The following is a 16,671-nucleotide window of genomic DNA, read 5'->3' as shown; positions in this document are numbered from 1 at the left end:
CGATAGCAGGTTGCCTGCAAGTACTTGGCTGTGACACACCTAATTCTACACCTTCATTCCTCTCAGTGCAGGTTTCAGAGAGGACTGAAGGTATAGTGGAGTTGGAAATCCCAGCTGATGAGGAGCAAGGAGGGGTCAGCTTTGCTCTTTGGTGTGGGTCTTTAAGGTACACTTGCCAAAGAACTGCATGGCAGGTCGACATATGTCTGGTCAAGCATGTGGTGCCCAAGCGGCTGATGTTTTGGCCACACGAAATACGCTTGAAACATATGTTGCAAATAGCAGCGGTGCGATCTGATGCACTCATCTCAAAAAAGGCCCACACCAATGAACTTTTGGAATAACCTGCAGAGGCAGTGCCCTGCACAGGCAGAGCTATGTGGTGTGATTCAGTCAGTGTGCTGCCCTTAAGCTGGCCCCTGGAGGGCATCCTGCCTCATTGGAGATGTGCCTCCTCCTCTTCTCCTATCAGGCACCCACATGGAGTCAGTGACCTCATCATCCCCTCCCACCTCATCACTGGAGCAAACCTGGCAGTATGCTGCAGCTGGGGGACCATGACTGCAAGATTGCTGTCCTTCTTGGGCACCCCCTCTCTCTGGGCTCACGTTACCACCTTCCTCTAGCTGGGTACCATCATCTGAGCCTTCAAAACGCTGGGCATTCTCCTGGTGCATGTACCCAACACTGTGATCAAACAGTTCAGGAGGACATGGGGGCCTAGGGAAGGAGTGACTGATGTCATTGAGACGACGAAGAGGCCGCGTTGGTAGCTGCTTTGCCAGACAAATTACCCTGAGCCTGGGTGAGAGGATGAGGAGAATGAGGATGGCTTGGTCATCCACTGTACCAAGTCTTCGGCATTTTGCGGCTCAACATGGTCAGCTGCCATGTTGAGCCGCAGCCATTTGCTGGTTAGGATGCACCGTGTCCACAACCAGCACTGTTGCCTCTAGACACAGAGCCTGCTTGCCCTCTTGTATTGGCTTGTGACTGTCTGCCTTTCCTAGTTGGCCTTCCAGACATACTAATGGCCTGCAGTGAGATGTAGCTGGACAAAGCTGGGATGTGTATATATATATATATATATATATATATATATATATATATATATATATATATATTTATATATACTGATTATACTGCAGCTAGCAGAATCAACTGCCTGCCTGTAGTATTATTAGTATGATAACAAGAGCAATTGTCTTCAGGTAGCTTTAGGTGCACACTGTGCAGAGGACAAAGTACACTAACTGTAAATACTGCAGCTGCCTGCCTGTAGTATTAATAGGGTCAGAAGAACACCAGCAATTGTCTTGAAGGTAGCTTTAGGTGCACACTGTGCAGAGGACACAGTACACTAACTGTAAATACTGCAGCTGCCTGCCTGTGGTATTAATAGGATCAGAAGAACACCAGCAATTGTCTTGAAGGTAGCTTCAGGTGCACACTGTGCAGGGGACACGGTACACTACACAGTACACTAACTGCCACTCTGGCTTTGGCCAATTATGGCTCTCTGTACAGACGGCGCTCTGATTGGCCAAGCATGTGGGTCATAGTGCATGCTTAGCCAGTCATCAGCCAGCAATGCATGCCGCAGTGAATTATGGGCCATGACGCGCCACTCAAATTTGGCGTGAACGGCCCATAACGTTCGCAATTTGTCGAAAAACCGAACAGGCGATGTTCGAGTTGAACATGGGTTCGACTCAAACTCAAAGTTCTTCCCTACTTGGGGTGCAGGATACCCAAGGCACAAAAAACACAGAGGACAGCTTCCTGAAAATCTCAATGGACCCTGTAGCAGCGGTGTTGCTGTAGGACAGGTAATTAGATTTGGCCAAAGATCTGATGACTATAGGAGCAGTCAGAGTCCAAATATAGCAATACATGGCTTCTGTCCCTAGATCAAAAGTTCCACAATACCTGGAGTTGTATGCAACCCATGGACCCTTCTCATAATGTCTTAGCAGGAGCTTTTGCCCAGCAAATTTTCAACACACAGTGAAAGCATAACAGCCAACTGTCACTGATTTCGATGGACTATCCCTGATTTGGAACAAAGTCCCTCTGTCCCTCTTGCCTCCTCATTTTTCCCTCATTTTGGTCTGATCTATATAGAATGCCCTATTTAGCTTTCAAAACGTTTTCCCAGTGCTAAACCTTTCATCTAATTTCTAAATTGCTGCATTTGCAAATTTCAAAAGTCAGTATAAAGGAATAATAGTGGTAAAAATAAATCACGTGTGGAACTAATCATTTTTTTAAATGTATTTATTTGCTGAAATTCTTATGCAGGACCAATTGACCTATGAGGTTTATACAGATCCTGCAGAACTCTGGAAAACTAGATTTCAGCTCAGTTGCCTACAGCCCAACCAAAAAACTTTAAATGTAGCCAAGTTCTGTTCTATATATTTTTTTTACCCACAGATCTTTTCATTCTCTTGACCGAAGCCTCAGCAACACGTTGTCCAGGACCAGGAATTTGTAACCTCCCAGGCTCTGGAAACGCATTGCACAAACTGCTTCCAAAAAAGGCTATTCCAACATCACATTAGGTAATTCAACCATTCTAGGAAAGGGGTTAGTAGACAATCTTTCATAATTCCTAGTGTCCCCTACCAAACTTTACACTTCCTGGTCATATTTATATTTGTTTATGCATCAAAACAATCCTCCCACTCCGGCACTAGATCACACAATGTCATCCATTCACTAAAAGCTTTCTTCTCTTCCAGTGACAAAACACTTCTCAAATCTCCTTCTGCTAACTCCATAAACATAGATCAATATGAATCTCCTGACAAAAGCAGGACAGGAAAGTAATTTTAGGAGGTACCCCCCTCTTTCTATTTCTGCTACCTCCAATTCAAAATCTTCTAGACATATATTATCAATTTACAAAAATGTCTTGTTTCTCAATCGTCACTAACCTCGTTTATGCCCCTCTTTGTCTCTAACAGTGCTACTTTTTAAATCTCTATAGTCACAGCTATGGATGGTTCCGATGTTTGAGTCAAACGTAAGTTTGACTCGAACATCGGGTGTTCGTTTGTTCGTAGTTTGCCCACCATAGAGTGCCCCATAATGCATTGTGAGATTGCATATATAATACAGTTCAGAGTATATATTGCAGTCCGTATAATATAAATAATACAGTTCGTTACTACACTAAAAAGGGGCCTGGCTGAGCCAGTGTCAGGCCCAGTGGCGTAGCTAGCACATCCAGCACCCGGGGCTGGTCATTTTTTTGGTATGTGGAAATATGGCGGCGCTGTACCAAAACTGTGGGTGTGGTCAAATTACATCAACAGTGGGAGGGAGTTAAATGGCCATATGCTTTAATGACTGTGCCACAAGCCAGTATGTAACAGACAGCACAAACCTCAGTACACTAATTTTAATAAAATAAAACTGTTCTATTGCATATTCTTTACTACACACAGCTAACCTTAAAGTGATATTAAAGTCTTGTTTTTTTAAACAATAACAAACATGTCATACTTACCTGCTCTGTGTAATGGGTTTACAGCCTGGATCCTCCTCTTCTCTGGCCCCCTCGTCGGCGCCCCTGGCTGCTTTGTCCTTCTGGGTGCCCCCACAGCAAGCAGCTTGCTATAGGGGCATCCAAGTAGGCGCACTTTCGCCCGCTCTGCCTCCTGATTGGCTTTGATTGACAGCAGCAGAAGCCAATGGCTCCTGCTCCTGCCAAAAGCCAATCAGGAGTGTGAGTCCCCGGAGAGCCAAGGCTCTCATGGACATCACTGGATTGAGAGGGGGCTCGGGTAAGTATTCGTTGGGGCTGGGGGGACTGCTGCACACAGAAGGTTTTTTACCTTCATGCATAGAATGTAAAACACAGGGGAATTTATTAAAACTGGTGCAGTCAGAATCTGGAACAGCTGCACATGGCAACCAATCAGCTTCTATCTTTAGCTTGATCCACTTCGAAAATGAAGGCTGTGAGCTGATTGGTTGCCATGCACAGCTGCTCCAAATTCTGTCTGCTGTAGTTTTGATAAATTTCCCTAAGGGCTCATTCAGACAGGCGCTAAGGGAGGGCCTGTATGCTGATCCACTTTTTGCTGCATTTGCATCCACCAGAGAGCTTCACCTGTAGAAGTGAATGCACAGATCCAAATGCAGACACTGTGCGTTTGGATACATGCATCCCTTCCTGTCTGCGTATCAAATTTTTACATTTGACTATGTCCATGCAGCTGCTGCATCCCAATTGACTTTAACTGGACTACCTGAACAGGGATACACAGAACACTAAGTATCCCCACGCAGTACACGGCCATCACATTGGGCATGGACGCATGTGCTCCATGTGAATGGGGTCTTATTGTAACGTGGGCCAGATAGCATGAAAGAGGAGATGTCAGGTATGGGAATTTTTTTTTTAAATCATACTTACGTAGGTGGATGCTGCATCTGTCCCCCCGTCAGCTGTTAGGCTGAGAACCGAGTAATCAAACCCCACCAATCACTCAGTTCTCAGTGCTCCCTGAGCAGAGAGCTGGTGACTGTCAGCCTCTGGCTCTCTGCTCTGCCCAAATCCCCCCCCCCCTCACTGAAACACTGAGCTGTGGAGAGGGCGGGAGTGGCCGGCTCAGACTGAGCTGGGTGCCGGGCCAGGCATGTGAGGGGATCCCGACCACAAGGTTGTTATATTTCCCCAGCCTGGACTGGCTCTGTGACATCAGCCGATAGCCCGCTGTCGGCTGAAAATGGATCACAGGAGTGAAATACAATCTGCACTGCTGTGATCCACAGGAGATGTACAGCCAAACAAGCAATAAATCTATCACACGACCTATCTCTCTGCACCTGTTTGGCATTACTTGGGACAATTAAAAAAAATGTCCACAATGTATGCCCCCATTCATGTTGTGAACTCATCCTCCAGGTACCAGGTAGTCTCTTCCTCAACCCAGGCTTTAGATCCAGGTTCTTTCCCTGAAGCTAGCAGGTCTTTCAGGCACCCTCTTTCCTAATCCAGAGGGGTTCCTCTTTCCCCTCTCATAGTCCAGGGTGTCCACACACTCCCTCTCCTAATCTGTAGCATCCAGACACCCCCTCTCCTAATCTGAAGCCTCCAGGAACCCCCTCACCTAGTTCAATATCTCCCTTGTATCCCCCCCCCCATTTGCCACATGCCTCCGGTGTATACCCCTCCTAGTCCAAGGCCTCCTCTGCTTCACCCAGTCCAGAGTCTCCTCTGCACCCCCCAGTCCAGGGCCTCCTGTGTACTCCCCCCTAGTCCAGGGACTCCTCTGCACTTCCCTGCTTGTCCAGGGCCTCCTCTGCACCTCCCAGTCCAGGGCCTTCTGTGAACTCCCCTCAAAGTCCAGGGCCTCCTCCCTTAATCCAGGGTCTTTGCCACAACAAACCCTTTTCTAGTCCATGGCCTCCTCTCCTAATCCAGGGTCTTTGCCACACCACCCTTCTCTAGTCCAGGGCCTCCTCTGAACCTCCACAGTCCACTGCCTTTGCTTCACCCCCCCCCCAGTGCAGGCCCTCCTCTGCACCCCCCCAGCCCAGGCCCTCCTCTGCACCTCCCCATCCCAGGGCATCCTCTGCCCCCCCCCAAGTCCAGGGTCTTCTCTGCACCCCCCTCAGTCCAGGGACTCCTCTGTATCCCCCCAGCCCAGTGTCTCCTTTGTACCCCCCATCAGCCCAAGGTCCTCTCAGCACCCCCCCAGTCCAGGGCCACCTCTGCCCCCCAGTCCAAGGCCTTCTTTGCACCCACCCAGACCCCCCAATCCTTTTCCATACTAACCCCAACTTCCTATTCCACAGCCTTCTGCACACAAACTCCTCTCTGTGTCCTAATAAATGCCTTCCAGTTTCACAAAGGCTCTCCCATGCTGAAACGTCGCTCTGAAATGCTTGTGGGTGGGAGGAGCAGAATGATTCAGCGCTAGTGCGCCTGTGCAGTCTCCCTCCTATTTGATTCTCTTGTTTTTGGCAAAGTATGCAGAGGGCGCTGCCTGTCTATTACACTTGATCAGGTGGCAGTGACACCCTTAGAGCAACGCTTCCCAGTGTTGGTGGGGGTGACGGAACCCCTGGCCTCACCCCCCCCCCCCCCTAGATTCGCCAGTCCATCCAATTCAACCTGTGTGGGTTGGGGTGTGTGTGTGTTTATGTCAATACCATTTCCCGTATATCCCGTGTATATATTATTTGTTAAGATGCTCATCTAAGAGTTTTTTTTAAACGATCAACCATGGACACCACCAACCATGGAAGGGAGTTCCACATCTGGTGCCTGGTGATGCATGAGTTCTGGGAAAGAGTAATACTGTAAATATAATAAAGAAACTTACAGATACAGTCCTTAAAAATTACCCAGTGGCTCTTTTCTAACACCTGACTCCCATTCCCAAATATTAATGAGCAAACTTTGCTCATACGCTTAATAAATAGAACTACAGCATTCCAGTTTGTTGAAATTGATCCAATCCACCTCTGAGGAACTTATGGTGTGCATAAATAGCAAACCTAAGGCAATGTAAAAATTCTCAGCACTCACGAAACATAGGGAAGAATATTTACCTAAGACGTAGTTTAACTGGTATAAGCTCACATACACCCAAGAGTATTGAGAGCTACTGACTGAGGCTTAAAGAGACCATAGATGTCCCTGGTTATCCTGAGTACCAGTTCAATGCTATTTTCCGCAAGATGCATGTTTGGAAAGACTATATAACCTGAACATAGGGATGAGCTCGATGTTCGACTCGAACACATGTTTGATTCGAACATCGGCCGTTCGTCTGTTCGGCAAATTCAGAACTTTGTGGACCGTTCGCACCAAATTCGCGTGGCACGAACGGCCCACAATGCACTACGCCATCGCAGTGCATTGCTGGCTCATGATTGGCCAAGCATGCACTGTGACCCCCACATGCTTGGCCAATCACAGCGCCGGCAGCGAGGAGAGCCTGTGGCCAATTATAGCTCAGGGGGTTTAGTGCACGCCCCACACTATATAAGGCTGCCAGCGCGGCAGCCTTGTGTAGTGTGTTCCGGCGTGCGGGGAAAGAGCTAGATAGGCAGGAACAGTGTGTTCTTTTCTCAGGCATCTTAAAGTTAAAGTGGGTGTTGTGTGCCTCCAGCACAGTATACACCTGTATCTACCCTTTATTGCTGTTTTCTCTAATTAGGCATCTGCAGGAGTTAGTGGGCGTTGTGTGCCTCCAGCACAGTATACACCTGTATCTACCCTTTATTGCTGGTGTTCTCTAATACAGGCATCTGCAGGAGTTAGTGGGTGATGTGTGCCTCCAGCACAGCACAGTATACACCTGTATCTACCCTTTATTGCTGGTGTTCTCTAATACAGGCATCTGCAGGAGTTAAAGTGGGTGCTGTGTGCCTCCAACACAGTATACACCTTAAGATACCCCTTATTGCTGGTGTTATCTGTTGCATATCTTGCATATTAGCCTTTAAAATTAGCGCTTTTGATTTTGAATGTTTTAGTCCCATAGACTTTAATAGGGTTCTAAAGTTCGTACGAATTTTAGGTCCGTTCGAAAGTTCTGGTGCGAACCGAACCGGGGGGTGTTCGGCTCATCCCTACCTGAACACATTGGAGGAAGTTTACTGGTGCACAAAGAATCTGGTGCAGCTGTGCATAGTAACCAATCAGCTTGTAGATTTTATTGTCAATGCTTAATTGAACAAGTTAAAGTTAGATGTAAAAATAGCTCAGTGCTAAACAATAAAGTGCATTCGTGCGAATACTGACAAATATCAAAATATACTAATCTGCAGATAATCAATATTATATAAACAATAACTGTGAATAAAGTTTGAAGACACAAATGCTAAATTACATCACATTAGAATAAAGTGCAATTGTGCAAACAAAAAATTCATATAAAGCTGGATTCCATCAAAGAAAGTCTCATGGAAGAAGAGAGTGTTTGAAAATAACAATCATACACCTGATGGCCTGACAGCCATCACCATAGCAAAAATGGAGGCTTACCAGAAAGCCAGCGACCCCTCTTACTCAGAGAGGTCACACAGCGCTTGGTTGGATCTCTGATTCACTGATAAATAAATCTGGACGTTCTCCTACGGCCGTGGATGGTATACTCCGGGAGGTTCACAGCAACTCAGAATGCAATATACAGTGTAGAAAGCCTCAATATCAGAATGTTTAGGAAACAAAAGGATTCCACCTAGTGTGATACTGTCTCAACATCCGGGGCTAGCTACGTACACATGCTGCTACACTTGCGAGATCGCTGCTTGAAACTCACAAGGATTTTATCTGTTTGATCTGTTGATTGTGACATGATCATAGCTTTGACTTTTATGTAAGTGTACTGCTTTTGTTTCGTTACGACGGCACTATGTTCAGGCTAGTAGCCAATAGCTTTGGTCTAGGAATTTGATCTGAGCATGCATGGCACTTTGTCTGATCGGAATTCTCTTCACACAATCGGACAAAGTCCGATCGGATCATGTTGTCGGAAAGTTTTATAGCCCAGCTCTAAAACCTTGTCCGTCGGATATTCCGATGGAAACAGTCCGATGGAGCCCACACACAGTCGGATTATCCGACAACACGGTCCGATCGGACATTTTCCGTCGGAATGTCCGACCGTGTGTACAAGGGCTAAGAGGGGTCACTGCCTTCCCCGTAAGCCTCCATTTTTGTTATGGTGATGGGTGTCAGGTGTATGGTTGTCATTTCCAAACACTCTCTTCTTCCATGAGACTTTCTTTGATGGAATCCAGCTTTATATTAACTTTTTGTTTGCACAATTGCACTTTATTCACATGTGATGTAATTTAGCATATGTGTCTTCAAACTTTATTCCCAGTTATTATTGTTTATATACTGTTGATTATCTGCATATTAGTATCTTTTGATATTTGCCTGTATTCGCACGAATGCACTTTATTGTTTAGCGCTGCACTCTTTTTACATATATTATCTGTCCCTGGTATCTGGGTTATACTGCACAGCTGCTTATTAACTTTAGTTCCTAGCGTGGATATACCCTTTACATTTAAGTTAAAGTTAGAAGCTGATTGGTTACTGTACAGAGCTGTGCCACTGTGCACCAGTTGTATTAAATCTCCATTGTCTCTGTAGTCATATATACTCTCTGTACTTTCCAGTGCCTTGTTTTCTCCTGTATGCTTTAAAACAAAAAAAAATTTAAATGCATCAACTAACTGGTCTTTAGAATATGTGAAACTCAAATAATACAGCGCTAATTATTGAATTGTTAGATACTAGACAAAGGGAGGAGAAGAACTATGGTAGCAAGAATTGTACATAAACAGGTATGTTTTGACAAGATGCTATTGAGGGAGAAGCTGTAGGAAGAGTGCTTTGAGACAGGAGGATCCTTTGGAAGCAGACAATGATAATGAGGTACTATCTCTAATGTAGATCCTCCTGGGAGGAGAACAGGAGGAACAGAGATTGTAGTAAGTCATACCATCACGGGAAAGTCATGCAGAACAGTGGAGGTATTGTGCTTTCCAAAATGAAAGTCTACCAGATTCAGTCAATGTTGTTTTTTTCCTTTCAAGCGGAGCATCACCAGAGCACTACAAGAGTAGAGAACAATGTTTAATGATGCCTAAGGTGTAACAAACAGACATAGGTAATGTATCAAAGCATGTCAGTGAGTTCAGTCTTAGATTTCACCCAAATCAAGTTAGTAAAGATAAGAAAATGGAAAATATAGGCTTTTCTGTTAATAATATCATGTGCATTCAATGAACAATCCTTTTTATATATAGTATGATGGTCTTGCTGGAATTTGCTAGATTTAATCCCCTTTTAGCACACAATAGCAGCAACAAAAGGCAAAATTGTCAAACGAAAAAGAAAGATATCTGAAAATATTTTATTCTTTGTCAAAAAGGGGTAACTAACCTACATTGCTTAAGGACAGAAACCTTTCACACCTTTCTTCCTTAATGGGAATTTATAGTTTTTCATTTTGTTTAAAGATATTTATAGGTCACTGTGATATAAAATATTTTTAATGTGTGTTAGACTGGATTTGCACCTGTCTGTTCTGGTGCATTTGATGTTAATGTGTGTTGCATTAAGACAAACCATTTAAATGAATGATACAATACATTTGAACTTTTTTTATTTTATTTTTTTTAAGCATGGAAGAACACCACAGTGTAGTAGTGGGTTGCTTTGTGTTGTTATAATGCAGGTGCACCGGGGTTACATTCAGAATGAATGGCAATACAGTATGCTAACATTCATTGTGCACATTACTACAATGCACAGGTGCAAACCCAGCCTTAATGTTTACAAAAACCTTGTTTCTAACTCTAATTTGTAATCATTATCAGTCATATGCTCAATACAAATGCAGGCTCTGAATATGGCTTTTCAGTGCTACACAATGGTTGTGCTTTATTACTCTTCCCTCACTGCTAAACTAAGAACGGGTCAACCTAATGAAAGCAACGCATTTCTTACAAGGTGGATATCATATCTAGAATTAATTTAACAGCTAACGGGAGCTCTGAATGGTTAGGCATGGTCAGTCAGCTTCCTGCAAAAAAGAAATATCTAAATTTAAGATCACAAAAATGTAAATGTAAAGTGTAAAGAACAAACAAAGATCACATAAAGAATTTCTTTACTAATCCTACTAAGTATTTCATCAGTACTGCAGTGCATGTTATTTTAATATAAAAATGTACTTTGTTCTTGTCTATATTCTTAAAGATATAATTTTTGCTGCTTCTGTAAACGACAAAATATATATATTTTTTTAAGCAGAACAAGCAGAAGATAGGAGCGCACCGAAGCCGCCTGATTCTAAGACTTCAAAACAGGCTTTAGCTTTACCTCCCCTAGAACATGTCCCTCTAACGAATTTGACGCACTACAACTAAGCACAGGGGTGAATGAAACGTGTTCATGGGGCTTGGTCTGGGAGGAGGAAAAGCTGAAGCCTGTTTATAAGCCTTAGAATCTGGCGGCTTCGGTGTGCTCTCCTATCTTCTGCTTGTTGTCTATCCATTCGGGCAAGACAGCCCCTTTTGGAGCTGCACTCATCAGCCTGTGTGGAATCACCGAAGTGAAAACCTTTGAGTGGCACTCTTAGTTTTGTATCTGTCAGGGCTGGGCTCAGCCCTTCCTTCTCTGAGCCGGCTGCTCAGCTGTCGGCTAATTGCCAGCTCCTATCTCTCCACAGTTACTCAGCTGTTGATGATATCCTGCTCGTCAGTGCTGCCTATTTAACCCGTCCAGTCCAGAGGAGCTCTGCCTTCGCCTTGGTCAACATCACAGAAATTATCTCCTGTGATCCTGTTCAAGACTTGCTTTGCTGACATCCCTTCTAGCTCCAGATCCTGCTTGCTGTTCCACTACATTGATCCATGAAGTTTGGCTTGTCTGACTATCTGTCTGACTGTCTGTTCCGGTTACTGAACTGTGGCTATGTTTTGACTATGTTTGTTCTTTTTATTTTTATTATTAAACACGTGTTTAACTGTACTTCTGTCTTGGCCTGATTTCATGGTTTTTGACAGTATCAATTGCTCATTTTTAGTTACATAACACTGGACAAATGAAAAGGCAACTTAGGATGGCTAACCACACATGGCTAATGTACCTCAGTAATAATGAATGTCAATGGCAAGGCATGCACAAGGTTGTTCAGCTCTTCAGTATTTTATACATGAGTCTCCACAAGGTACATGGTATAAAACAATATCTTTATTAAGTCTCCCAAAAACATTTTACTGTAAAAAGACTAGCTCTACTAGGCCCAAATAATATAGGTTAGTCTACAATGAAACATACTGACTACAACAGGATAAACTAGCATAAATACATTGTTGCACTAAAACATGCCATGCTGGTACACTCAACACTACAGTGTGACCAACCATCATTCAAGGTGTAGCAGAGAGCAATAACTACACCTTACTCAAATAATCTGTGGCCCTCGATGAGTGCAGGTTTCTACTGATGGTAAAGTGTAACTCAGAGGCCAAACCGCTGTTAGTTTTAAACACTATACTAATATAGAATGAAGAATCCTATGGATGATGAGATAAATGTAAATCCATATTTATCTTGTTACCATTCTGTAGATACTATGGATAATCAGTTAATAGTCACAAAGGTATTCCTTGACCAAATCAAGTTGTAGTGTCCAATTAGTATGTTAAATCCACTGGTAATATCCATTCACAATACACATCAAAGACGTGACACATACTGTACATGCCAGTCTATGACGCATCCAATCACAATACATTAAAATAATTTATTAGAACACGATGTAGGAGTAAGGCCTACGTTTTTTTTTTTGCCAAAGCTCCTAAACTCAACTCCATAAAGCTGGGGTTGATTTACTAAAACTGGAGAGTGCAAAAAATTGGTGCAGTTCTGCACAGAAACCAATCAGCTTCCAGTTTTTTTTTTTTTTTTGTCAAAGCTTAACAACTTCCAGCCCAAGCCAATTCTGGCATTTTTCTCCTACATATATCTCATATATATATATAATATATATATATATATATATATATATATATATATATATATATATATATATATAGATAGATATTGATATATATATAGATAGATAGATATATCTATAAATATATATATATATATATATATATATATATATATATATATATATATATATATATATATTTATGGTTCAGAGCCCTATGTCCGATACGTATAACGATGACACAAACAGGGTTAACATAAACTTACCACTTGAAATAGACCTGAGGGTGTGCCCTGGTCTAACGTACGGTATACCAAAATAAGGGGGCATACCCTAGATAAGAAATGAGGATTAAATGAAATGAACATGAAATGAAGTGAAATGAGTACTCTGTGAGGAGTATGATGCCTTGAGAAATGCCCTAAAAAGGGGATGGGAGGGTGGGTATTGCACACAGGAACCGACAAGGAACACAGCAGAATGGGCTGATTAAATACCCCTCCGGGCTCCTCCCATAAATTCCGGCCACCGTACTGGCTGATAAGGAACACAGCTGAACGGGCTGATCAATTACTCCTCCGGGCTCCTCCCATAAATACAGGCCACCATACTGGCCTTTCAACTTATGGTTCAGAGCCCTATGTCCGATACGTATAACGATGACAAACAGGGTTAACATAAACTTACCACTTGAAATAGACCTGAGGGTGTGCCCTGGTCTAACGTACGGTATACCAAAATAAGGGGGCAAAAACATACTGGTAGGGAATTGCTCTTTATCGATTGAGTTTGATCACTGAGTGAGTTTAACAGATGCCTGAGCTTATTTCCACCTGAGGATTGTGGCTGTACTGGGTGAAGCAGGCAGACTTCTACCTGCCTAGCTATTCAATGACATTGTCTGGGGACCCGCTGTTACCGATTCTGTAAAAGTGGATGTCTACGCTGGAGCTTACTTGCTGCTCTTTGAAACCGCTAGGGGAAGTACGAAGTGATCTTTGTATCAGGCTAAGTAGCGTCTACATAGCTCTCGGCCTGCTGGATTACCGCAGGTGAACTTTCCAGGTCACAGGAACCTGTAGTAGGCCAACACCTGGCTGCTTGTAGGACCATGCTAGGGGAGAGAACAACCGAGGGGATAGTCAGGATGGTCGGAATACCCTTAAGGATGTCACCCGTTCGGGTAAGCATTTGTCACCGACCATCGGTTGGATTTCCTGGACTTCACGAAGCACGGTTCAACCAGCGTGGGACATGAATAAAGAAGGTTTGCGGGGTCCGGCAAGGACAAGAAATGTTGCCTGCCGGCTAGGTATAGCCGAACAGTGTTATGGGATAGGCAGCTGAGTATGACAGTATGAGGGAAAGGCCAGTAACTGCCTGATGTTGGAGGTTTCATAGGAGTGGTGTATCCGGAATTTCTGAAGGCCCTCCAGGCCGTCTGGTAGTTTGAGCATGTTGCGAGAAAGTGAGACGTTTACGAGTTTGGTCGCTGTTTGTAGATATTGTACTAAACCGGGGTTTAGGTGAGACCGACCAAGGACAACGGCTGACACTGGATCGGCTCCAGTCAAATACGACAGCGCATCTGCTACGAGATTGCTCTAGGCCAGGAACAATGTATAGTCAACTTTAAACTGAATTATAACGACAGCTGTATCAGCCTACCCAGGCAGGACATGACTGCTAGGGATTTAGACCTATCTTGCAATAATCTCTGCTGGTTGCCTGATGGTGGCCAAAAATTGCAGCGAAGCCTGTGATGGTCGCTACATCTGTCCCTAGCTGGGGTGATAGGGGCGAGATAGACGGTATAAACATGATATACCGATCTACGTAGTACGGAACCTCTGATATTGAAAGATCCGTGGCATCCAGATTAAGGGTCTGACAGGGGCCCTGAATCTGGGAGGGGAAGACGAGGATGCATGACATAAAGACCAAACCTGGGGAATGACCATATCGCAGAACTGAGCATACCCGAAACAGACTGAAGCTGCTTCTAGGTATACCCCTGTGTGTGGGTGAAGTGTTTGAAAAACTGACCTGATAGGGTCAGCTTGTCAAGGGGGAAACTGGCGTGCGAGGATGTTCTACATGTCCCTAAAGATGGCAGTTGTGATGGGCAAGCGTCTAGCGTTGGCTACGGGCAGATGTTTCTGGATACCCGTTAGAGGGGATCTTACTGTATGGGCCATCAACAGACGGCTCACCGGGGTCCTGTAGGGATAGAAATGTCGGGTGCTGGCTAGATATAGCCTGACTGTATTACGAGAAGAAGCCAGCTGCGTGTGGCAACTCGACCTCTGGTGTAGGACGGAAGCTGAACTCAACTGCCCAACGGGAGGAATGAGCGTCAGGAATGGCGAGTGGCGTAGTCACTGGGGCTAAGTGGCCAAATGAGTACCGCTGAAAATGATGTGTGGCTGAGTGCAAACAAAATGCTTGCAACGATCACAAGTTATGCTAAGTTGCACGCCTAGCCGTGATAGCAAGTGTTGCGCTTAAATGTGTGCACACAATGATAGCAAGGGAGTTAACGTCACTGGAGATGTGTTTGTGGTGGCTGGACTCGGTGGTGTCGCAGACATCCGGACACAGGGCTGTGAGCAGTATGACCTGAAAAGGCTAAATAAGTTATGCCAAGATGCGTGCTTGCTACGATTGCAAGAAGTTATGCTAGGATGCGTAGTTAGCTAGGTTGAAAAGACAAAGTCCACCCAGCCCACGACAAAATCAACAATTTAGACAAACAACATTGCACAACCCGACGCACCCAATGCTATCCCCACAGCTGATCCAGAGGAAGGCAAAAAACCCCCGCAGAGCATGCTCTAATTAGCTACAGCAGGGGAAAAAATTCCTTCGTGACCGAGCGGCAATCAGATTTCTCCCTGGATCAACCTACCTACAATATAGCACCCCGTTATACTACGTACGTTAGGAAGATATCCAGGCCTTACCCAGCAATGCACTGAGCCAGCCAGAACTGCCTGCCAGCAAGGATAGTACTACGTTTGTGCCTGGGGCTTGCTAGTGACAACTGCAAAGTTTATGCTAGGATGTGTGCTAGCAACTATTGCAAGAAGTCTATGCTTGGATGCGTGTTTGCAACGATTGCAAGAAGTTTATGCTTAGATGTGAGTCTGCCACGATTGCAGGGAGTTATGCCTAGATGTGCTTGTGGTGACTGCAGGATGATTGTGATTGGATGCGTGCTAGCAACAAGCTTGCACAGAGTTGTACTTGGATGCGTGCGAAATGAATCCGATATGAACCGGATGTATGTGTGAAATGAATCCTATGAATTGGTTATGTGATAATCCGACCCAAACGATCGTGGAGTAGATGACAATGAATCCGATATGAATTGTTGAGTTATACCCATAAGGCTGAAAAGACGGGTGCGGATTAATGCGTTGCTGGTTTGAGGGATTTGAGTTGGTAAGCGATGAATATGTGGAATGAAATAAATGAAATGTTTGCCGTGATGTAGACAAGAATTGGTATGTTTATGATTAATGATGAGTTGGAACTGCGGAGCACAGAACGAAATGAGGTCAAGACACCTGGGGCATGCCTCGATGAATCAGTGCATGGAGGGTGCTACTGGACTTGACTGACCCGTAAACACAAAGGCCAAACCAGTTGAGGATTCCATACCTGTCATAGACAACTGGCCAAATGGTGACTCCTAATGGGAGTGGTGAGCTTTGAAATAAAACGAAATGACATAAAATAAAATGAAATGAGACAAACAAACACAATGAAATGTTTTTTTTTTTTTTTCAGATATATTTTTTTTCCTTTTTCTATTATTATTATTTCTTCCTTTCCCCCCCCCTTTTTTTTTAAATGAAATGAAATGAAATGAGACGAACAAACATAAACGAAATGTTGCCTTTGATGAGAACCTGCCATGGCAGAAGCGCAGCTCGGTCATGTCACAGGCGCCACTGACAGCGAGCCGGACTCTGGAGCATGTACTGAAATGAGGCAATTAGTGAAATGAGGCCAAATGAGCATGGCCCCCTGTCCAGAACCCGAATTTGTAAAACAACTGGGTTTGAACCGAGGTGCAGGAGGTGACAGTGAGATGAGTGAAATGAGTGAATCCGCCATGACAGAGGCCCGAATCGCCATGCCGTAACTTTGTGACTGAGCACGAAACGGACTCTGGAGC

General features: G+C 44.3%; 1 protein-coding gene across 19 annotated transcripts in view; it reads right to left on the bottom strand.

Annotated features, from left to right (window-relative positions):
• The window catches only part of PPFIA2 (PPFI scaffold protein A2), a 588,582-nt gene that overhangs the window by 357,341 nt on the left and 214,570 nt on the right, over nt 1–16,671 (bottom strand). The window contains exon 2 of one of the 19 annotated variants that reach the window (XM_077471923.1): nt 9,483–9,594. The exons of the other annotated variants lie outside the window; for them this stretch is intronic. Coding sequence (XP_077328049.1) covers nt 9,483–9,485 — 3 coding nt within the window. The 5' untranslated portion in view covers nt 9,486–9,594. The remainder of the gene's footprint in view (nt 1–9,482; nt 9,595–16,671) is intronic. 19 annotated transcript variants of the gene reach the window in all.

This window comes from Lithobates pipiens, unplaced genomic scaffold (genome assembly GCF_037356315.1).
Source record: "Lithobates pipiens isolate NorthernLeopardFrog02 unplaced genomic scaffold, aLitPip1_a1.2 Scaffold_8, whole genome shotgun sequence".
In the NCBI taxonomy this organism is placed as follows: domain Eukaryota; kingdom Metazoa; phylum Chordata; class Amphibia; order Anura; family Ranidae; genus Lithobates; species Lithobates pipiens.
This window is presented reverse-complemented; position numbering and strand designations above follow the sequence as displayed.